The 22,215-nt window shown below is 48.9% G+C and overlaps 1 protein-coding gene across 1 annotated transcript in view; it reads left to right on the top strand.

The window, feature by feature from the left end:
- The window catches only part of RASSF8 (Ras association domain family member 8), a 49,797-nt gene extending 28,112 nt beyond the window's left edge, over positions 1–21,685 (top strand). Inside the window, exons 3-5 of the mRNA XM_038769576.1 lie at positions 15,300–16,126; positions 18,432–18,576; positions 20,626–21,685. Coding sequence (XP_038625504.1) covers positions 15,300–16,126; positions 18,432–18,576; positions 20,626–20,747 — 1,094 coding nt within the window. The 3' untranslated portion in view covers positions 20,748–21,685. The remainder of the gene's footprint in view (positions 1–15,299; positions 16,127–18,431; positions 18,577–20,625) is intronic.
- Positions 21,686–22,215: the final 530 nt, after the last annotated feature.

Raw genomic sequence — 22,215 nt, 5'->3', positions numbered from 1 at the left:
ACCTTGGGCAAGTCACTTCAATTCTCTGGGCCTCAGTTCCCTCCTCTGTAAAATGGTGATTAAGACTGTGAGCCCCACTTGGGACAATCTGATTACCTTGTATCTCCCCCAACGCTTAGAACAGTGCTTGGCACATAGTAAGTGCTTAACAAATGCCATTATTATTATTATTATTATTATTATTATTATTATTATTATTATTATTATTAAGATTGAATGAATATCGCACAGTTGGTAAACTTATTCCCAGTGAATGCTAAGGATTGTAGTAGGTGTAACTAATGAATGCAGAGGATTGTTGGAGGAAGCAGCTTGGCTTAGTGGAAAGAGCACGGGCTTGGAGGTCAGAGGTCATGGGTTCTAATCCCAGCTCCGCTACTTTTCTGCTGTGTGACCTTAGGCAAGTCACTTCACTTCTCTGGGCCTCAGTTACCTCTTCTGTAAAATGGGGATTGAGACTGTGAGCCCCACAGGGGACAACCTGATTGTGTTGCATCTACCCCAGCGCTTGGAACAGTGCTTGGCACATAGTAAGTGCTTAACAAATGCCATCATTATCATTATCATTATTATTATTATTATTATCGTTAGAGTCATGGTAGTAGAGAAATGGGCCAAGAAGGATTTGGGAATCGGAACTCTGTTTACTCTCTCCAGGAGACCCTTCCTTTTAGTGTGCAACGTCACCTTTCTTTTCCTTTTCCAGAACTCCCTGCACTGAGTTTTGCGAGTGGAAATATTACCAGGGTAGCTTCATTTTCTGTCTCGCTCTCACTCTCTCTGTCACTGTACCTCGATCTCATCTATCACCACTGACCTCATTCATTCAATTGTTCAATCGTATTTATTGAGCATTTACTGTGCGCAGGGCGCTTGGAAAGTACAATTCAGCAACAAAGAGAACAATCCCTACCCAATGATGGGCCCACAGTCTCGAAGCAGGGAGACAGTCATCAAAACAAGTAAACAGGCATCAGTAGTATCATTATAAATAAATAGAATTATTCATTCATTCATTTCATTCAGTCGTATTTATTGAGCGCTTATTGTGTGCAGAACACTGTACCAAGTGCTTGGGAAGTACAAATCGGCAACGTATGGAGACGGTCCCTACCCAACAACGGGCTCACAGCCTAGAAGGGCTGGCAGACAACAAAACAAAACAAGTAGACGGGTGTCAATACCATCAGAATAAATAGAATTATAGCTATATACACACAAAACAAGTAGGCAGGTGTCAATACCATCGGAATAAATAGAATTATAGCTACATACACATCATTAATAAAATAGAGTAATAAATATGTACAAATATACACAAGTGCTGTGGGGAGGGGAAGGGGATAAGGTAGAGGGAGGGAGGGGGTGATGAGGAGGGGAGACAAAAAGGGGGGGCTCAGTCTGGGAAGGCCTCCTGGAGGAGGTGAGCTCTCAATAGGGCTTTGAAGAGGGGAAGAGAGCTAGTTTGACGGATGTGCAGAGGGAGGGCATTCCAGGCCAGGGGACGGACGTGGGCCGGGGGTCGACGGCGGGACAGGTGAGAATGAGACCCAGTGAGGAGGTTAGCGGTATCAGAGGAGCGGAGGGTGTGGGCTGGGAAGGTGAAGGAGAGAAGGGAGGTGAGGTGGAGGGGGCGAGGTGATGGACCGCTTTGAAGACAAGATTATTGATTATATTATGTATATATATATATATATACATCATTAATAAAAATAAATAGAATTATAGTTACAAATTCATTCATTCAATCATATTTATTAAGTGCTTACTGTGTGCAGAGTACTGTACTAAGTGCTTGGGAAGTACAAGTTGGCAGCATAAATATGAACATATGTACCTCCTGCCGACAACTAGCTTACAGTCTAGAGGGGGAGACAGACATGAATAGAAATACATAAATGAATGACAGTTATGGACATAAGTGCTGTGGGGCTGGGATGGGGGATGAATAAAGGGAGCAAGTCGGAGGATGCAGAAGGGAGCGGGAGAAGAGGTAAGGTGGGCTTAGTCAGGGAAGGCCTCTTGGAGGAGGTGGGCCTTCAATAAGGCTTTGAATTGGGGGAGAGTTGGATATATGTCAGATACGAAGAGGGAGGGCTTTAGAGGCCAGAGGCAGGATGTACTTCCCAAGTGCTTAGTACAGTGCGCTCTGCACACAGTAAGTGCTCATTAAATACGATTGAATGAATGAATGAATGTAGGCTTAGAAGTCGGCAGCGTGATAGACGAGATGGAGAGGAACAAAGTGTGCGGGCTGGGTTAGAGTAGGAGCATAGTGAGGTGAGGTAGGAGGGGGCTAGGGCGTGGATTGTTTCAAAACCGTCATCAATTGTATTTATTGAGCACTTACTATGTGCAGAGCACTGTACTAAGCGCTTGGGAAGTACAAATTGGCAACATATAGAGACAGTCCCTACCCAACAGTGGGCTCACAGTCTAAAAGGTGGGAAGTTTGTGTTTGATGCGGAGGTGGATGGGCCACCACTGGAGATTCTTGAGGAGTGAGGAAACATTGACTGAACTTAATCAGGGTGGACACAGTCCATGTCCCACATGGGGCTCACAGCAGAGTGGCCTAGTAATTGAGCCCAGGCCTGGGCCCCGCCATATGTCTGCTTTGTGACCTTGGGCAAGTCACTTCAGTTCCCTGTGCCTCAGTTAGTGCATCTGTAAAATGGGGATCAATCAATCAATCAGTCGTATTTATTTAGCACTTACTGTGTGCAGAGCACTGTACTAAGCGCTTGGGAAGTACAAGTTGGCAACATATAGAGACGGTCCCTACCCAACCGTGGGCTCACAGTCTAGAAGGGGGAGACAGAGAACAAAACAAAACATATTGGCAAAATAAAATAAATAGAATAGATTTGTACAAGTAAAATAAATAGAATAATAAATACGTACAAACATATATACAGGTGCTGTGGGGAAGGGAAGGAGGTAAGGCTGGGGGGATGGAGAGGGGTAGGAGGGGGAGAGGAAGGAGGGAGCTCAGTCTGGGAAGACCTCCTGGAGGAGGTGAGCTCTCAGTAGGGCCTTGAAGGGAGGAATAGAGCTAGCTTGGCGGATGGGCAGAGGGAGGGCATTCCAGGCCAGGGGGAGGACGTGGGCTGGGGGTCGACGGTGGGACAGGCAAGAACGAGGCCCGCTGAGGAGGTTAGCGGTATCAGAGGAGCGGAGGGTGTGGGCTGGGCTGGAGAAGGAGAGAAGGGAGGTGAGGTAGGAGGGGGCGAGGTGATGGACAGCCTTGAAGCCCAGGGTGAGGAGTTTCTGCCTGATGCGTAGGTTGATTGGTAGCCACTGGAGATTTTTGAGGAGGGGAGTAACATGCCCAGAGCGTTTCTGGACAAAGACAGTCCGGGCAGCGGCGTGAAGTATGGATTGAAGTGGGGAGAGACAAGAGGATGGGAGGATGGGATGGGATGAAGACTGTGAGCCCCACATGGGACAGGGACTGTGTCCAACCCGATTTGTTTGTCTCCACCCCAGTGCTTAGAACGGTGCTTGACACATAGTAAGCTCTTACCAAATATCATCATCTTCATCCCCATTTTACAGATGAGCTAACTGAGGCACAGGGAAGTGACTTCCCAGAGGTCACACAGCAGACAAGTGGTGGAGCTAAAATTAGAACCCAGGTCCTTACTACCTCCAGGCATGGGCTCCATCCACTAGGCAACACTGCTTCCCAAACACTGTTCTGAACGCTCTCTGCTCAGTCTTCACAACAGCCCCGGTACTGGTTCCCCAGAAACTGACTCCGGTTTGATTTCAGTAAATCGCTCCACTCCCTAACCAAAAGCCTTTTACCTTCCGTGCCGTAACCACAATTTCCTCTGGGAAATCATTAAAATTAGAGAACCATGTTAACATAGATGGGGGTTGGCTACAGGATCAGCAAAATCTGGGCTCTTGAGAAATCCCACAGCTGCCTCTTAATGGAACAAAAAGAATGTCGACCCAAGCAATTTTAGCTTCCCAGGGCACTGTTTCTCAGACGTGAAGGTCCAGGGGTGTGTGGAGATGGTGAAGGGGCTTTCTCCAAGATGCAGGAGTTTTTAAGGCGAGTTGAAATGGCGCTTAGAAGATGCGCTCATCGCGAGTGAGACGAGTGATAACAATAATGACAATGGTAGTGTTTTTCGTTAAGGGCTTACTATATGCCAAGCGCTTAAGTGCTTAGTCCAGTGCTCTGCACACCGTATGTGCTCAATAAATATGAATGAATGAATGAACGCCAAGCGCTGGACCTCGGTTCTAATCCCAGCTCCACCACTCATCTGCTGTGTGACCTTGGGCAAGTCTCTGCACTTCTCTGGGCCTCAGTTCCCTCATCTGTAAAATGGGGATTAAGACTGTGAGCCCCATGGGGGACAAGTACTGTGTCCAACCTGATTAAACTTGTATCCACCCCAGCACTTAGTACAGTGCCTGGTGTATGGTAAGCACTTAACAAATACCATATAAAAGGCAAAAAAAAAGCACTGTTTTAAGTGCTGGGGAAGATGCAAGGTAATCAGGTCCCACTTGGGGTTCAGAGTTAACGTAGGCATGCAACAAATTTGTCCCTTACATTTTTGTGTTTAATGTCTACAGCAGCCTCAGTTACCTCATCTGTAGAATGGGGATTGGGACTGTGAGCCCCACGTGGGACAACCTGATCGCCTTGTAATCCCCCAGCACTTAGAACAGTGCAGTGCACATAGTAAGCTCTTAATAAATGCCATCATCATCATCTGGCATTGTTTTCTCATTCATTCATGTAATCATATTGATTGAGTGCTTACTGTGTGCAGAGCACTGTTCTAAGCACTTGGAAAGTACAACTCGACAACTGCTCGATCTCGATCTGCTTAGCACTGGGCTAACTCGATCTGCTCTGTGCAAAATAAGCTCTCCATAAATTCCACTGTCTGATTGATTAATCAATTAAGTTCTGGAGTTCACAGTACTTCATTCATAGCAGAGGTAGCGCATCCTCAGAACTGGTTCTGTTCTGAAAGCGACGTGTATCTAGCTCCGAGCCATTGCAATTTCCAATACCTGAATCCGTGAATGTCCTTGGAAATCGACACTTAAGATATAATTCATGGACTGTGTGCGAGTTCAGAAGAGAACTAGCTTGACCTTATCAAATTTTGGAATTGGTTATGCGTTCATCAGTAAGTCACATTGAATACATTTTATCTCTTAGTAGTCCATGTACTAGAATTGATTTAAATGATTTTGGTTAAACCAGGAGAGTATTATTTGCCGAAGACATTGCAGTATCATTGGAGTCAGAATTGTCTGATGTTACTTAATAATGATGGTATTTGTTAAGCGCTTAGTAGGTGCCAAGCACTGTTCAAAGTGCTGTTCAAATTGTTCAAAGTGAAAAGCAGCGTGGCCTAGTGGAAAGAGCCTGGGCCTGAAGTCAGAGACTCTGCCACATGTCTGCTGTGTGGCCTTGGGCAAGTCACTTCACTTCTCTGGGACTCAATGACCTCATCTGTAAAATGGGGATTAAGACAGTGAGCCCCATGTGGGACAGGGTCTGTTCCATCATCATCATCAATCGTATTTATTGAGCGCTTACTGTGTGCAGAGCACTGTACTAAGCACTTGGGAAGTACAAGTTGGCAACATATAGAGACAGTCCCTACCCAGCAGTGGGCTCACAGTCTAAAAGTTTCCCACCTGATTACCTTGTTTGTTCCCCAGCGCTTAGAACAGTGCTTGGCACATAGTAAGCACTTAACAAATACCATAATTATTATTATTATTCAAAGCACTGGGATAGATACAAGGTTATCAGTTGTCCCACGTCGAGCCCACAGTCTTAATCCCCATTTTACAGATGAGGTAACTGAGGCAAAGAGAAGTAAGGTGACTTGCCCAAAGTCACACAGCTGATAAGTGGAGGAGCCGGAATTAGAACCCATGACCTCTGACTCCCAACCCCGTGCTCTTCCCACTAAGTCACGCTGCTTCTCTTTTCAGACAGAGTAAACATTTTATATGCCAGCAATCTGCAAGTGGAAGCAGCGTGGCTCAGTGGAAAGAACCCGGGCTTTGGAGTCAGAGGTCATGGGTTCAAATCCCGGCTCCACCACATGTCTGCTGTGTGACCTTGGGCAAGTCATTTAACTTCTCTGAGCCTCAGTGACCTCATCTGTAAAATGGGGATTAAGACTGTGAGCCCCACGTGGGACAACCTGATCACCTTGTATCCCCCCAGTGCTTAGAAAAGTGCTTTGCACATAGTAAGCGCTTAACAAATGCCATTATTATTATTATTGTTATTATTATTATTATTAGGAGAAGTCATGTGACATCATGGAAAGAGCCCAGGCTTGGGAGTCAGAGGAACTCGGTTCTAATCCCGGCTCCATCGCTTTTCTACTATGTGACCTTGGGCAAGCCATTTCATTGCTTTGTGCTCCCTCATTTCATTGCTCAAGAGAAGCAGCGTGGCTCAGTGGAAAGAGCACGGGATTGGGAGTCAGAGGTCATGGGTTCGAATGTTGTCTCCCCCACATGTCTGCTGTGTGACCTTGGGAAAGTCACTTCACTTCTCTGGGCCTCAGTTCCCTCATCTGTAAAATGGGGATTAAGACTGTGAGCCCCACATGGGACAACCTCATCTCCTTGTATTCCCCCCAGCGCTTAGAACAGTGCTTTGCACATAGTAAGCGCTTAACAAATACCAACATTATTATTATTATTATTGCTCCCTCATTTATTAAGTGGAGATTAAGACCATGATCCCCATGTGAGACATGTTCTGTGTCCAACTTGATTATCTTCTTTCTTCCCCAGCACTCAGTACAGTGTCTGGCACATAGTAATAATAATAATAATGATGATGGTATTTGTTAAGCACTTACTATGTGCAAAGCACTGTTCTAAGCACTGGGGGGGATACAAGGTGATCAGGTTGTCCCATGTGGGACTCCCAGTCTTAATCCCCATTTTCCAGGTGACGTAACTGAGGCACAGAGAAGTTACGTTTCTTGCCCAAAGTCACCCAGCTGACACGTGGCGGATCCGGGATTAGAGACCATGACCTCTGACTCCCAAGCCCAGGCTCTTTCCACAGAGCCATGCTGCTCCTCTGATGAAAATAGTAATTATGGTATTTGTTAAGCACTTACTATGTGCCAAGCACTGTTCTATGTGCTGGGGTAGATACAAGGTAATCAGGTTGCCCTTTGAGGGGCTCACAGTCTTAATCCCCATTTCCAGATGAGTTAACTGAGGCCCAGAGAAGTAAAGCGACTTGCCCAAGGTCACACAGCAGACAAGAGGCAGAGCCGGAATTAGAACCCATGACCTTCCAACTCCCAGGTCCAGGCTCTATCCACTATGCCATGCTGCTTCTCTAAGTGCTTAAAAAGTACATTTAAAAAACAAAAGTGGTTCAGATGTCTTATGCTACTTTAAATGTTTCAATCAATCAATTAATAAGATTTCTTAAGGGCTTCCTGTGGGTAGAGCACTGTACTAATTCTTTGATCCAGACCCTGTGCCGTTATTTTCTTTTCTGAGAGTCCCGTCATAATAATTGTGATACTTACTAAGCACTTACTGTGTGCCTAGAGCTATTTTCTCCCCCTTCTAGACTGTGAGCCTGTTGTAGGGTAGGAACCGTCTCTCTGACTTGTACTTCCCAAGCACTTAGTACAGTACACAGTAAGCGCTCAATAAATATGATTAATTGCATGAATGAATGAATAAATATTAGGCATTGAGATAGATACAGTACAATCAGAATAGACACAGTCCCTGTACCTCACGGCGCTCACAGTTTGAGAGGGAGAGAAATAATGTATTTGGAGAAGCAAAAGGGCCTAGTGATGATGGCATTTGTTAAGCACTTACTATGTGCAAAGCACTGTTCTAAGTGCTGGGGGGGAAAGAAGGTGATCAGGTTGTCCCAAGTGGGGCTCACAGTCTTAATCCCCATTTTACAGATGAGGTAACTGAGGCCCAGTGAAGTGACTTGCCCAAAGTCACCCCGCTGACAAGTGGTGAAGCTGGGATTAAAACCCATGACCTCTGGCTCCCAAGCCCGGGCTCTTTCCACTGAGCCACACTGATAGAGCACGGCCCTGGGAGTCAGAAGGTCTTGAATTCTAATCCCAACTCTGCCTCTTGTCTGCTGGGTGACCTTGGGCAAGTCACTTCACTGCCCTGTGCCTCAGGTCTCTTATCTATAAGAGAAGCAGTGAGGCTCAGTGGAAAGAGCACGGGTTTAGGAGTCAGAAGTCATGGGTTCTAATCCCAGCTCCGCCACTTTTCAGCTGTGTGACTTTGGGTAAGTTCACCTCTCTGTGCCTCAGTTACATCATCTGCAAAATGGGGATTAAGACTGTGAGCCCCACGTGGGACAACCTGATCACCTTGTATCCCCCCCCCCCAGCACCTAGAACAGTGCTTGGCACATAGTAAGCACTTAACAAATACCATCATTATTTATTTATTTATAAAATGGAGTTAAGACTGTGAGCCCTATGTGGGACAGGGACTGTGTCCAACCCGATTAGCTCATATCTACACCAGCGCTTAGAACAGTACGTGGCATATAGTAAGTGCTTAACAAATACCATAATTATTATTATCATTATTTAATCCCCATAGTGACTTGCCCAAGGTCACACAGCAGTCAAGTGGCGGAGCCAGAATTAAAACCCAGGTCCCCTGACCTCCAGGTCCCTGGTCTTTCCACTAGGCTATGCTGATTTAGTTTGTGTGTGTCTTTCGCTCTCTCCCTCCCCCTTCTTTTCCCTCTCCCTCCTCCCTTCTTTTTCCTCTTCCTCCCCCCTGCTTTTCCCTCTCCCCCAGATTTTCCCTATTCCTCTCCCTTTCATGCTTTCATACTCCCGCACTCTCCCCCCTTCTTTTTTTTATAGTATTTGTTAAACACTTACTGTGTGCCAGTCACTGTGCTAAGAACTGGGGTTCTTAGCAGGCAAATCAAGTTAGACACATTCCATGTCCCACATGGGGCTCACACTCGTAATCCCCATTTTCCCGATGAGGTAAAAGAGAAGTGAAGTGACTTTCTCAAGGTCACACAACAGACAAGTGACGAAGCTGGGATTAGAACCCAGATCCTTCTAAATCCCAGACCCATGCTTAATCCACTAGGCCTTGCTGCTTTTCCCTCTCACTCTCTTCTCTCTTGGTATCTCCCTCTTCCTCCCTCTCTCTCTTTCACTCTCCATCCCTCTCCCTCACTTGCTTTCCCTCCCTTCCTCTCTCTCTCTCCCTTTCTGTTTCCCTCCCTTCCTTTCTCCCTTTCACTCTCCATCCCTCTCGCCTTGTCTCCTTCCCTCCCTCACTCTCTCTCTCCCCCCCTTTCTCTCACTCCCTTTCTCTCTCACTGTCTTGCACTCCCTTTCTCTCTCTCCCTCCCTTCTTCTCTCCCTCTTTCACTCTCCATCCTCTCTCCGTCTCCTTCCCTCCCTCTCCCCCTCTCTTTCTCTCTCTCTCTCCCTCTCTTTCTCTTTCCCTCACTCGCTCTCCATCTCTCACTCTCCCCCTCTCTCTACCTCTATATCTCCTTCTGTCTTTCTTTCTCTCTCCCTCTCTTCCTCCCTCCCTCTCTTGTGCTCCCTTTCTCCATCTCCCTTCCTCACTCCCTTGCTCTCCCTTTCTCCCTTTTTCTCTTTCTCTCTTTCTCTTGCCCTCTCTATTTCTCTCTTTCTCTCTCCCTCTCTTATCTCTCTCTCCCTTTCTGTCTCCCTTCCTTCCTTTCTCCCTCTTTCACTCTCCATCCCTCTCTCCTTGTCTTCTTCCCTCCCTCACTCTCTCTCTCCCCCTTTCTCTCACTCCCTCTCTCACTCTTGCACTCCCTTTCTCTCTCTCCCTCCCTTCTTCTGTCCCTCTTTCACTCTCCATCCTTCTCTCCCTGTCTCCTTCCCTCCCTCTCCCCCTCTCTTTCTCTCTCTCTCCCTCTCTTTCCCTCACTCGCTCTCCATCTCTCACTCTCCCCCTCTCTGTCTCTGTATCTCCCTTCTGTCTTTCTTTCTCTCTCCCTCTCTTCCTCCCTCCCTCTCTTGTGCTCCCTTTCTCCATCTCCCTTCCTCACTCCCTTGCTCTCCCTTTCTCCCTTTTTCTCTTTCTCTCTTTCTCTTGCCCTCTCTATTTCTCTCTTTCTCTCTCCCTCTCTTATCTCTCTCTTCCTCCCTCCTTCTGTTACTCTCCCTTCCTCTCTCTCTCTCCCCCTCCCTCTCTCCCTCTTTCTTTTTTCCCTCTCTCATTCTCTGGTTCTCTCTCTCATTCTCTGTCCCTCTTCTCACTCTCCCCATCCCTCCATAGTTGGAGGAGTTTCTGGAGTTTCCTGTGGGAGAGCTGGCTGTCTTTCATTAGTGTCCAAGAGGAAGCCTGGGTCTCACCCGCTTTGGGAAAAAGGGAAGAAGAGGGGGAGAGGGGTGGGCACTGGGGAAGCCACTGAGGAGAACTGAGGCAGGGCAGAGAACCCGGGGGTGCTGGGGGGGCAGGGAAGGGAGGTGGAGAGTCTGGGGGAGAGAGGGAGGGGCTCAAGAGGGCTAGAAAGCAGCCGAACAGAGAGAAATCAGCTATAATCTGACACTCATTCAAGTCTTATACAACTCCTGCTCTGCCCTTGTGACATGAGGCCTTTCGCTTCAATGTACGCGACCATTTGTTTCGGATTAACTCGCCCAGATTTTAATAAACGAATTTCTTTGCCTTCATGAATAACCCTTGCAGTTTGCGATGGCTGTTTTAATTTTCTATAACTTTGAGGCTCACACCAAGTAATTTCTCAAACCAGGCCAAAGCTTTTGTATATAATGATGACTTAAACAGTGCATTATTCTGTTTGAAAGGATTCGGCCTTCTGGGCAAGAAAGGATTCATTTAAGAATCATAAATGGGAGATGAATAATATTTAGGTAAAGAATTGACTTCTGAATACCTTTCAGGGGAGAAAATACATGATAGATATATAGCCAGGGACAGCGTCTGCTTAGATTATCCTGAATCTCTCCTCGGCATTTTAGCAGTGCTTGGTGTTTAATAAGTGCTTAATAGATACTGTCATTATTATTTTTATTATTCCAAAAAAAGTGAACACATGTCTTGTCCAGTATTATGCACATTGCCATACTTTCTCTTCCTTCCCCTCTCCCTATCCCTCACCCCCAACTATTGGCATCTGTTGAGGGTGCATTGTGTGCAGAGCACTGTAATAATAACAATAATATTAATAATACAATAATAATAGTTGTGGTATTTGTTAAGTGCTTCCTATATACCAGGCACTGTACTAAGCCGTGGAGGGAGATGCAAGATAATCTAGAGAAGCACAGTGGCTTAGTGGCAAGAGCCTGGGCCTGGGAATCAGAAGGTCATGGGTTCTAATCCCAGCTCTCCCACGTGTCTGCTGAGTGATCTTGGGCAAGTCACTTCACTTCTCTGGGCCTGTTACCTCATCTGTAAAATAGGGATTAATGACTGAGCCCCACGTGGGACAACCTGATTACCTTGTATCTACCCCAGCACTTAGAACAGCCCTTGGCACATAGTGAGCACTTAACAAATACCATCATTATTATCATTGTAATTATTATTATTGTTATAAATAATAATCAGGTTGGACCCAGTACCTGTAACAGATGGGGCTCACAGTGTTAGCCCTCAGTTTCCAGATGAGGTAACTGAGGTCCAGAGAAGTAAAGTGACTTGCCCAGGGTCACCCAGTGGACATGTGATGGAGCCAGAATTAGAATCCAGGTCCTTCTGACTCCCAGCCCCTTGCTCTATCCACTAGGCCATGCAACTTCCCATTGTTATTATTGATACTATTATTTTTTTTGTTATTTCATTATTATTCCAAAAATATGTGAGGTCTTGTCTTTTCCGATGCTGAACATGTGTACAAAACCTTCTCTTCCACCCCTTCTCTTCCCTCTGCCCCCAGGTATTCACATCCATTGAGGGCGTGCTGGGTGCAGAATACAATAATAGTAATAATAATCGTGGCATTTGTTAAGCACTTACTATGTGCCAGGCACCATACTAGTGCTGAGGTAGATACAAGCTAATTGGGTTGGACACAGTCCCTGTCCCCCATGGGGGCTCACGGTCTCAATCCCCATTTTACAGGTGAGGTAACTAAGGCACAGAGAAGTGAAGTAACCTACCCAGGGTGACACAGCAGACAAGTGGCGGAGCCGGGATGATAACCCAGGGCCTCTGATTCCCAGGCCCGGGCTCTAGCCACTAGGCCACACTGCTTCCCAGCGCAGTGTAGCTGGGAGTGAGCAGCAGGAGGAGAAGATCCAGACTACTGGTCTCAAAGCATCCAAGGATCAGCCTGTTGGAGTGTGTATGTGTGGGTGTGTGCGTCGGGGGGGATGGAAATATTCAGTGGGGGTCATTTCATTTATTCATTCATTCAATCATACTGATTGAGCTCTTACCGTGTGCAAAGCACTGTATTAAGACCTTGGAGAATACAGTATAACAACAGACACATTCGTGCCCACAATGAGCTCACAGTCTAGAGGGGAGACAGACATTAGCAAAAATAAATAAATAAATAACAGATCTATACAGATATATACATATGTGCTGTGGGAATGGGAGGGAGGATGAATGAAGGAGCAAGTAAGAGTGGCACAGAAGGGAGCGGGAGAAGAGGAGAGGAGGGCTTGGTCAGGGAAGGCTTCTTGGAGGAAATGGGCCTTCAGTAAGGCTTTGAAGTGGGGGACAGCAATTATCTATCCGATATGAGGAGGGAGGGCATTTCGGGCCAGAGGTAGGATGTGGGAGAGAGGTCAGCGGCGAGATAGATGAGATGGAGGGACAGTGAGAAGGTTGACATTAGAGGAACCAAGTGTGTGGGCTGGGTTGGAGGAGGAGAGTAGCGTGGTGAGGTAGGAGGGGACAAGGGGATTGAGGGCTTTAAAGCCGACAGTGAAATGTGGAGGTGGATGGGCAACCACTGGAGGTTCTCGAGGAGTGGAAAAGCATAGTCTGAATGTTTTTGAAGGAAAAAGTCTTCAAAATGACCATGACTGAGGGTCTGGAAAATAAATAGATTTGAGGGGCTGGTGAATAGAATTTTACCAGACGATTTGGGGGAGCACTCCTCAACTTAGTTAAGGCTGCTTCAAGACTCCTGCCTTCCACCCCTCCTTTCCTTCCACCCACACCTGTCCCTTCCCCTCATTCCCCTCCTCTCCATTCTCCTCCCGCCCCCAGCCCCGCTTCTCCCCTGCCCCTACCTATCCCCTCCTCTTTTTCCTCCCCCTCTCCACCTCTCCATCCATAGAGAAGCAGCATGGCGTCGTGGATAGAGCACGAGCCTGGGAATCAGAAGGTCATGGGTTCTAATCCCGGCTCTGCCACTTGTGATCTTGGGCAGGTCACTTCACTTCTGGGACTTACCTGTAAAATGAGGTTTGAGACTGTAAGCCCCACGTGGGAGAGGGACTGTGTCCAGCCACTTTGCTAGTATCCACCCTAGTGCTTAGTACAGTGCCCGGCACATAGTAAGCGCTTAACAAATACCATTATTATTATTATACTGCTCCTCCCTCATCCTCCCTCTCCCCACCTCTCCATCCTGTTCCCCTTCCTTTCCCTCCCCCATTCCGCCCTCTCCATCCTGCTCCTTTCCCTCATCCTCCCCCTCCCGACCTCTCTTCCCATTTCCCCCACCCCCACCTCGCCATCCTGCTTTCCTGGTCCTCCCCGCCACCCTGCCCCGCCATCTTTCTCCTCTTCTCCTCCATCCTCCCCTGCTCACCCTCTCCTCCCAGACTGAGGGCAGTGAATAGCCTGGGCTCTTTCCTTCCCTGGCCCTCTAGGGTTGATCTGGAGGCACTCACAGGGTCCTTGAACGCAGGAGACTGTGGGGCCGGTCTTCTGAGGCCACTGGGAAATGGAGATAGACTTGCAGGTGGTGCCGCTCGATCCGGCCAGGCCGGCTGGTCGGAGGTAAGGAGGGAAGGAGTGCCCGCGGTCAGTCTGAGCCGCGCTGAGCTGGGCTGGGGTGTGCTGGACGGTGGCCAGCTCCTTTATCCGGGTCCTCCGCCCGGCTGCGGCCTGGTCCGGCCTGGGCCGGCCTGGTCCTGCGTGGGTCGGACACACCACTTCAGAGGACCGTCTCCCTCTGTTGGCCCACCTCCGCCACCGCCCTGCCCCTCGGCCAGGCCTCTCACTTTCTCTCCCCCCTTCTTCTCTCCCTATCTCCCTCTCTTTCTTCCTCTCTCTTTCCCTCAATTCTTCCTCTCTTTCTCGCTCCTTCTCTCTCTCCCTCGTTCTTCTTTTCTCTCTCTCTCTTTCTTCCTCTCTCTTCCTCTCTCCAAATTTCTTCCTCTCTCCCTCTTTCACCCTCCTCCATCCCTTTCTCCCCCTCCCTCTTCTTCTCTCCCTCTCTCCCTCTTTTGTCCCCTCTTCCTTTCTTTTCCTCACTCTCTTCTTCTCCATCCTCTTCTCTCCTACTCTCTCCATCCTCTCCTCTCCCTCTTCTCTTCCTCTCCCTCTCTTCCTCTCTTTCCATCTCTCCCTCCCTCTCTCTCTCCTTCTTTCTTCCTCTTTCTCTCCATCCCCTTCTCTCCCTCACTCTCCCTCTACTCTCTCCCTCTCTCTCTCCATCTCCCCCTCTCTTTATCCCTCTCTTTCTTCCTCTCTCTCCCTCTCTCTTTCCCCCACTTTCTTCCTTTCTTTCTCGCTCCCTCTCTCCCTCTTCCTTTCTTTCTCTCCCTCTCATTCTTCCTCCCTTTCCATCATCGTGTCTCCTGTTCTCTCCATCCCCTTCTCGCCCTCTTCTCTCTCTCTTCCTCACTTTTTCCCTCTCTTCCTCTCTCTTTCTCCCTCCCTCTCTTCCTCTCTCCTTTTTTCTTCCTTTCTCTCCATCTCCCTCTACTCTGTCCCTCTCTCTCCATACCCCCTCTCTTTCTCCCTCTCCCCCTCTCGTTCTCCCTCTCTTTCTTCCTCTCCCTCCTTCTTCCTCTCTCTCCATCTGTCTTTCCCTCACTTTCTTCCTCTCTTTCTCACTCCCTCTTTCCCTCTTCCTTTCTTTCTCTCCCTCTCATTCTTCCTCTCTCTTTCCATCCTCTTCTCTCCTGCTCTCTCCATCCCCCTTCTCTCCCTCTTCTCTCTCTCTCCCTCACTTTCTCCCTCTCTTCCCCTCTCTCTTTTTTTCCTCTCTTTCTCCATCCCCTTCTCTCCCCATCTCCCCTTCTCCCCCTTCCATCCCTCTCTCCTCTTCCTCTCTCTCTCTCTCTCACCCCACCTCTGTCTCTACCTCCCTCCATCCCACCCCCCAACCGCCACAGGTCGCACGGGAAGGTACACTCTCATCGAGAAATGGAGAGAGACAGAGAGACACCTGGCCCCTCACGAGAACCCCGTGATCTCCTTGAACAAGTGGGGCCAGTACGCCAGCGACGTGCAGCTGGTCCTGAGGCGCACGGGCCCTTCCCTCAGCGAGCGGCCCACGTCGGACGGCGGGGCCCGTGGGCCCGAGCGCACTCTCTACCGCCAGAGCCTGCCACCCCTGGCCAAGCTGAGGCCCCCGGGCGACAAGCCCATCAAGCGGCGGGAGCCCAAGAGGAAGTCGCTGACCTTCACGGGCGGAGCCGCGGGGGCTTCCCAGGTCAAAGCCCAGCCGCCACCGGGCCGCGGCCCCGCCGCCATCAGGGCGGCCCCTCCTGAGCCGAGGAGGCCGGCCCCACCGCAGACGGACAAGGCCCCGCTCGGCTCCCCGCTGCGGGACGAGATCGTCCGGCTGGAGCAGAGGATCAAGCGGAACGATGTGGAGATCGAGGAGGAGGAGTTCTGGGAGAACGAGCTGCAGATCGAGCAGGAGAACGAGAAGCAGCTGAAGGACCAGCTGCGCGACATCCGCCAGAGGGTCCTCGAGTGGGACGGGAAGCTGAGGGGTTACCTGGCCCAAATCCACAGCATGGAGAGCGGCCTGCAGGCCCAGAAGGCGCAGCGGGACGGGCGCGAGGAGGAGGCCCGCGCCGGCGACCAGCAGGTCAAGGGCCAGATCGGGAGAGTCCGGGGGGAGATCGACCTGCAGGGACAGCAGAGCCTCAGGCTGGAGAACGGCATCAAAGCCGTCGAGAGGTCCTTGGGACAAGCCGCCAAGAGGTTACAGGTCGGCATCCACAGAGCGGTTACGGAGGAATATAGGGGTGCCCGAGGTGACGTTCAGGCTGGTTGGCTCCTAGAGCCCGGGCCTGGCTATCAGAAGGACCTGGGTTCTAATCCCTTAGTACAGTGCTCTGCACATAGTAAGCGCTCAATAAATACGATTGATGATGATGATCCCGGCTCCACCACTTCTCTGCTGGGGGACCTTGGGCAAAGCTCTTCATTCATTCAACCGTATTTATCGAGCGCTTACTGTGTGCAGAGAGCACTGTAGTAAGCACTCGGAAAGTACAATTCACTTCTCTGCTCCTCAGCTTCCTCATCTGGGAAGCGGGGATGCAATACCTGTCCTCCCCAACTTGGACTGTGGGACGAACGTGAGACAGGCGCTGGGTCCGACCAGATTATTTTATGTCTACTACAGTGCTTAGTGGTGGGATTTGTTCTGCGCTTACTACGCGCCTAGCACAATACTCGATGCTGGGGTAGATACAATATAATCTGGTCAGACACAGCCCCTATCCCATAAGGGGCTCACAGACCTCCCCCTGTAGACTGTAAATTCATTGTGGGCAGGGAATGTGTCTGTTTAATATTCTCTTGTACTCTGCCAAGTGCTTAATACAGTGCTCTGCACACAGTAAGCGCTCAGTAAATACGATCAGTCAACTGCCCAAGTAGGGGGAAGAACAGGTACTGAATCCCCAGGGGCAGAGCTGAGGGAAACTAACCATAGAAATGGCCACCAACCCATTGCCAACGCCAACCCCAGCCTCAGTTGCCTCACCTGTAAAATGGGGGTGAAGACTATGACCCAGAGGCACAGAGACGTGAAGGGCCAGACCCGAGGTCACACAGCAGACAAGTGCCGGGGCTAGATCCCGGCTCGTGCTCTTTCCTCCGGTCCCTTGTCCAGACTTAATCCTGCTTGCACATGGTAGTTGTGTTTGTTGTGGGCAGGGAATATGTCGGTTCATTGTGATAGTGTACTCTCCCAATTGCTTAGTACAGTGCTCTGCACCCAGTAATCGCTTAGTAAATACTATTGACTGAATGGATGAAAGAATCCCAGGTCTGCGGGAAGACTCCTTGGCCTGGGCTCTTTCCAGAAGGCCACCAAGATGGATAACTCAGACAGAGTCCATGTCAGTCAATCAATCACTCAATCAGTGGTATTTCTTCAGTGCTGACCAGCGTACAGAGCACTGTACTAAGTGCTTGAAAGAATCCAATATATATACATTATTCAATAGAAGCAGCGTGGCTTAGTGGAAAGAGCACGGGCTTGGGAGTCAGAGGTCATGGGTTCAAATCCCGGCTCCGCCAATTGTCAGCTGTGTGACTTTGGGCAAGTCACTTCACTTCTCTGTCCCTCAGTTACCTCATCTGTAAAATAGGGATTAAAGGCTGTCAGTCCCCCGTGGGACAACCTGATCACCTTGTAACTTCCCCAGCGCTTTAGAGCAGTGCTTTGCACATAGTAAGCGCTCAATAAATGCCATTATTATTATTATTATTATTATCATTGGTAAAATGGGGATTGAGACTAGGAGCCACATGTGGGACAGGGACTGTATCCAACCTGATTTGTTTATATCCACCCTGCGCTTAGTACAATGTCCGGCACACAGTAAGCGCTTAACCAAGACCACGATTACCATTATTATTATTATTATTATTATTAATAATAATAATAATAGTACAATATATCATTTTGAGTGATGGTGGGGCAGGAATCCAAGGGGCCTCGAGGCCAGGAGGAGTCAGACTTCCAAGACCCACCAGGCCAGGAAGCCGCCGTGTTAGATCATCTAAGCGCCACTGGGAAACTCGTGTCAGGGATCACAGGCGAGGGGCTGGCCGTGAAGCTGGCAAAATGGTAGGACCCCTTTTAGACTGTGAGCCCACTGTTGGGTAGGGACTGTCTCTATATGTTACCAATTTATACTTCCCAAGCGCTTAGTACGGTGCTCTGCACATAGTAAGCGCTCAATAAATACAATTGATGATGATGATGATGACCCCCTGCCACCCCATCACCCTCAGCGGGTTAGCCCCCGGTCTAGCAAAAGCCCTGTGGTTTCGAAAACATCCTTCGCCTGTCTTGCCTCTGCTGACTCAGGTTCAAACCCAAGCCATCTTCCGAGGATGGCCACCCTCTCGGCCCTGAGGTAGATGGGAGGTCCAGGCGGGCAGGGCTCTCCTGCCACGGTGGGGCCCCGTCAGATGACCTACGGAGCATGCGAAGCGAGCGCTGATTCCACGTGGAGCCCTGGGCCGCCCCTCACCCCGCTTTGGCCTTCCCGCAGGACAGGGAACAGGAGCTGGAGCAGTTGACCAAGGAGCTGCGGCAGGTGAACCTCCAGCAGTTCATCCAGCAGACGGGCACCAAGGTGACCGTCCTGCCCGCCGAGCCCCTGGACGGCGAGGCGCCAGTCGCGGACGCAGAAGCAGGTGAGGCTCTGAGGCCCTGCAGCCCCAACCCCGGCCTGAAAGAGGGGGTTTGTTGGGTTTTATTATGACTTACTCTTTACCAGGCACTGTAGTAAACTCTGGGGTAGATATAAATGAATCAGATGGGATACAGTCCATGTCTCATATTGGGCTCACAGTCTTCATCCGTTCATTGATTCGTTCAATCATGTTTATTGAGTGCTTACTTGTTAACCGCTTACTATGTGCCAAGCACTGTTCTAATAATAATAATAATAATAATAATAATAATGGTGGTATTTGTTAAGGGCTTACTGTGTGCGAAGCACTGTTCTAAGCACTGGGGGGGATACAAGGTGATTAGGTTGTCCCATGAGGAGCTCACAGTTTTAATCCCCATTTTACAGATGAGGGAACTGAGGCACAGAGAAGTTAAGTTCATTCTCAGTCTCTTTTGCAGGTTCCTCCTCCCCCTCCCATCCCCTTACTGTGGGGGTTCCCCAAGGTTCAGTGCTTGGTCCCCTTCTGTTCTCAGTCTACACTCACTCCCTTGGTGACCTCATTCGCTCCCACGGCTTCAACTATCATCTCTAGGCTGATGACACCCAGATCTACATCTCTGCCCCTGCTCTCTCCCCCTCTCTCCAGGCTCACGTCTCCTCCTGCCTTCAGGACATCTCCATCTGCATGTCTGCCCGCCACCTAAAACTCAACATGTCCAAGACTGAACTCCTTGTCTTCCCTCCCAAACACTGCCCTCTCCCTGACTTTCCCATCACTGTTGACGGCACTACCATCCTTCCCGTCTTACAAGCCGGCAACCTTGGTGTCATCCTCGACTCCACTCTCTCATTCACCCCTCACATCCAAGCCGTCACCAAAACCTGCCGGTCTTAGCTCCACAGCATTGCCAAGATCCGCCCTTTCCTCTCCATCCAAACCGCTACCCTGCTCGTTCAAGCTCTCATCCTATCCCGTCTGGACTACTGCATCAGCCTTCTCTCTGATCTCCCATCCTCGTGTCTCTTTCCACTTCAATCCATACTTCATGCTGCTGCCTGGATCGTCTTTGTCCAGAAACGCTCTGGGCATGTTACTCCCCTCCTCAAAAATCTCCAGTGGCTACCAATCAATCTGCGCATCAGGCAGAAACTCCTCACCCTGGGCTTCAAGGCTGTCCATCCATCCTCTCGCCCCCTGCTACCTCACCTCCCTTCTCTCCTTCTCCAGCCCAGCCCGCACCCTCCGCTCCTCTGCCACTAATCTCCTCACCGTTAGGCCTCGTTCTCGCCTGTCCCGCCATCGACCCCTGGCCCACATCATCCCCCGAGCCTGGAATGCCCTCCCTCTGCCCATCCGCCAAGCTAGCTCTCTTCCTCCCTACAAGGCCCTACTGAGAGCTCACCTCCTCCAGGAGGCCTTCCCACACTGAGCCCCTTCCTTGCTCTCCCCCTCATCTCCCTCTCCATCCCCCTCATCTTACCTCCTTCCCTTCCCCACAGCACCTGTATATATGTATATATGTTTGTACATATTTATTACTCTATTTATTTTACTTGTACATATCTATTCTATTTATTTTATTTTGTTAGTATGTTTGGTTTTGTTCTCTGTCTCCCCCTTTTAGACTGTGAGCCCACTGTTGGGTAGGGACTGTCTCTATATGTTGCCAACTTGTACTTCCCAAGCGCTTAGTACAGTGCTCTGCACACAGTAAGCACTCAATATATACGATTGACTGACTGACTGACTGACTTCACTTCTCTGGAAATCGGTTGTAAATTGCGGATGAAGACTGTGAGCCCCGTGTGGGACAAGGACTTTGTCCAACCTGATTAACTGGTATCTACCCCAGCGCTTGCCATGTAGTGAGCACTTAACAAGTACCATAATTATTATTATCATTAGTAGTAGTAGTAAGCTCACTGTGGGCAGGAATCTGTTTATTGTTCTCTTGTACTCTCCCAGGTGCTTAGTACAGTACCCTGCACATGGTGAGCTCTCAATAAATACAACTGAATGAATGAATAAATAGTAGTAGTATTAACAACCATCTCCTTTTCTGCATAGAGACAGCATTCCAGTCTGGGTCCCTGAAGCACCCCAGTTCATCCCGCCAGTTGCCTAGTAACCTCCGGATTCTGCAGAATCCCATGTCATCCGGATTTAACCCTGAGGGCATTTACGTATAACGCCGTCCGGGTCTTTTCTGGGAAGGACCGTCCTACTTTCCGAGGACAGCACCCATCTCTCCCTGTGAACATTGCCAAGAACGGACGGACTTATGCTTTTCTTTTTTTGTTTTTACTCCTCCTGTTTTCCCTACCAATTGGAGCCATATCTGTGCACTGATGCTAAAGAACAAAGGAACTCTGTCTGCACACATCCGCAGTGTTGAAGTTCTGTCCCGCAGTTGCAATGCAAAAGCCGTCATTTTTATTTTTTGTTTTTCCATTTTGGAAGCTGGTAAGGCAAAAAAAAAAAACAGTATTATACGGTGTTCGTGTGTAAATAAAACACGGACGGAAGAGAATGAAGAAAAAGCATGCTACAACTGATTTAAGGATTAATTTATTCCACTTAACCGATGTGAGCAGGAATGTTCATTTTTGAATTCTTTTTGTAATTGCATACTTTGTGACTAATGAGTTAAGTTACTGTATGAATCTGATTTTGTGTAACCGCCCTTTCTGCCAAAAACCAGAGATTCACAACTGCAGAAATGTTGTGGGGTGCTCTGCCTTCTAAGATATTGTCAGCAAGACCACTGAGTTTGTTTTGTGAATCCCTTTGTACTCCTCATTTCGAGGTTTTGTCACAGCAGAAGAAGACGGGCTTTGATCCCCTTGATTCCTCCTGCAATTCTGGAATTTCCACCTTCCTCGGTAAGGATGTTCCCCGTGGATCAATAAGGATGCACTAATAATAAGAAGTATAATTTTAATTTTGTCACGCGCTTACTCTGTGTCAAGCACTGCTTTAAATGCTGGGGTACATATGGGTGAATCACGTTGGACCCAATCCCTGTCCCTCTTGGGACTCACAAACCAAGGAGGTAGAACAAGAATCGAATCCCCATTTTTACACTTGAGGAAACCGAAGCCCAGAGAATAATAATAATAATAATAATAATGTGGTATTTGTTAAGTGCTTACTCTGTGCCAGGCACCGTACTAAGCGCTGGAGTTGATACAACCAAGTCGGGTTGGACACAGTCCCTCTCCCACATGAGACTCACGGTCTTAATCCCCATTTTACAGATGAAGCAACTGAGGCTAGAGAAGTGAAATGATCTGCCCAAGGTCACACAGCAGACACATAGAGGAGGCAGGATTAGAACCCAGACTCTTCTGACCCCCAGGCCTCTGCTCTATCCACTAGACCACGCCGCTTGTGATTCTCATTCATTCATTCATTCAATCGTATTTATTTGGCACTTACTACACACTTGGAAAGTACAATTTGGCAACATATAGAGACAGTCCCTACCCAACAACGGGCTCACAGTCTAAAAGGGATTTGCCCGGGGTCATACAACAGGCACAAGTGACAGAGCCGGGATTAGAACCCAGGTCCTCTGATTCCCAGGCCCCGGGTTTTTTCCGCTATGCCTTGCTGCTTCACTAGGTCAGGAAATTTTCTTTGTCTACACCAGTTTGG

This window comes from Tachyglossus aculeatus, chromosome 2, assembly GCF_015852505.1.
Source record: "Tachyglossus aculeatus isolate mTacAcu1 chromosome 2, mTacAcu1.pri, whole genome shotgun sequence".
Lineage (NCBI taxonomy): Eukaryota > Metazoa > Chordata > Mammalia > Monotremata > Tachyglossidae > Tachyglossus > Tachyglossus aculeatus.
The sequence above is the reverse complement of the archived record's forward strand: the minus strand, read 5'-3'. Positions and strand labels throughout refer to the sequence as shown.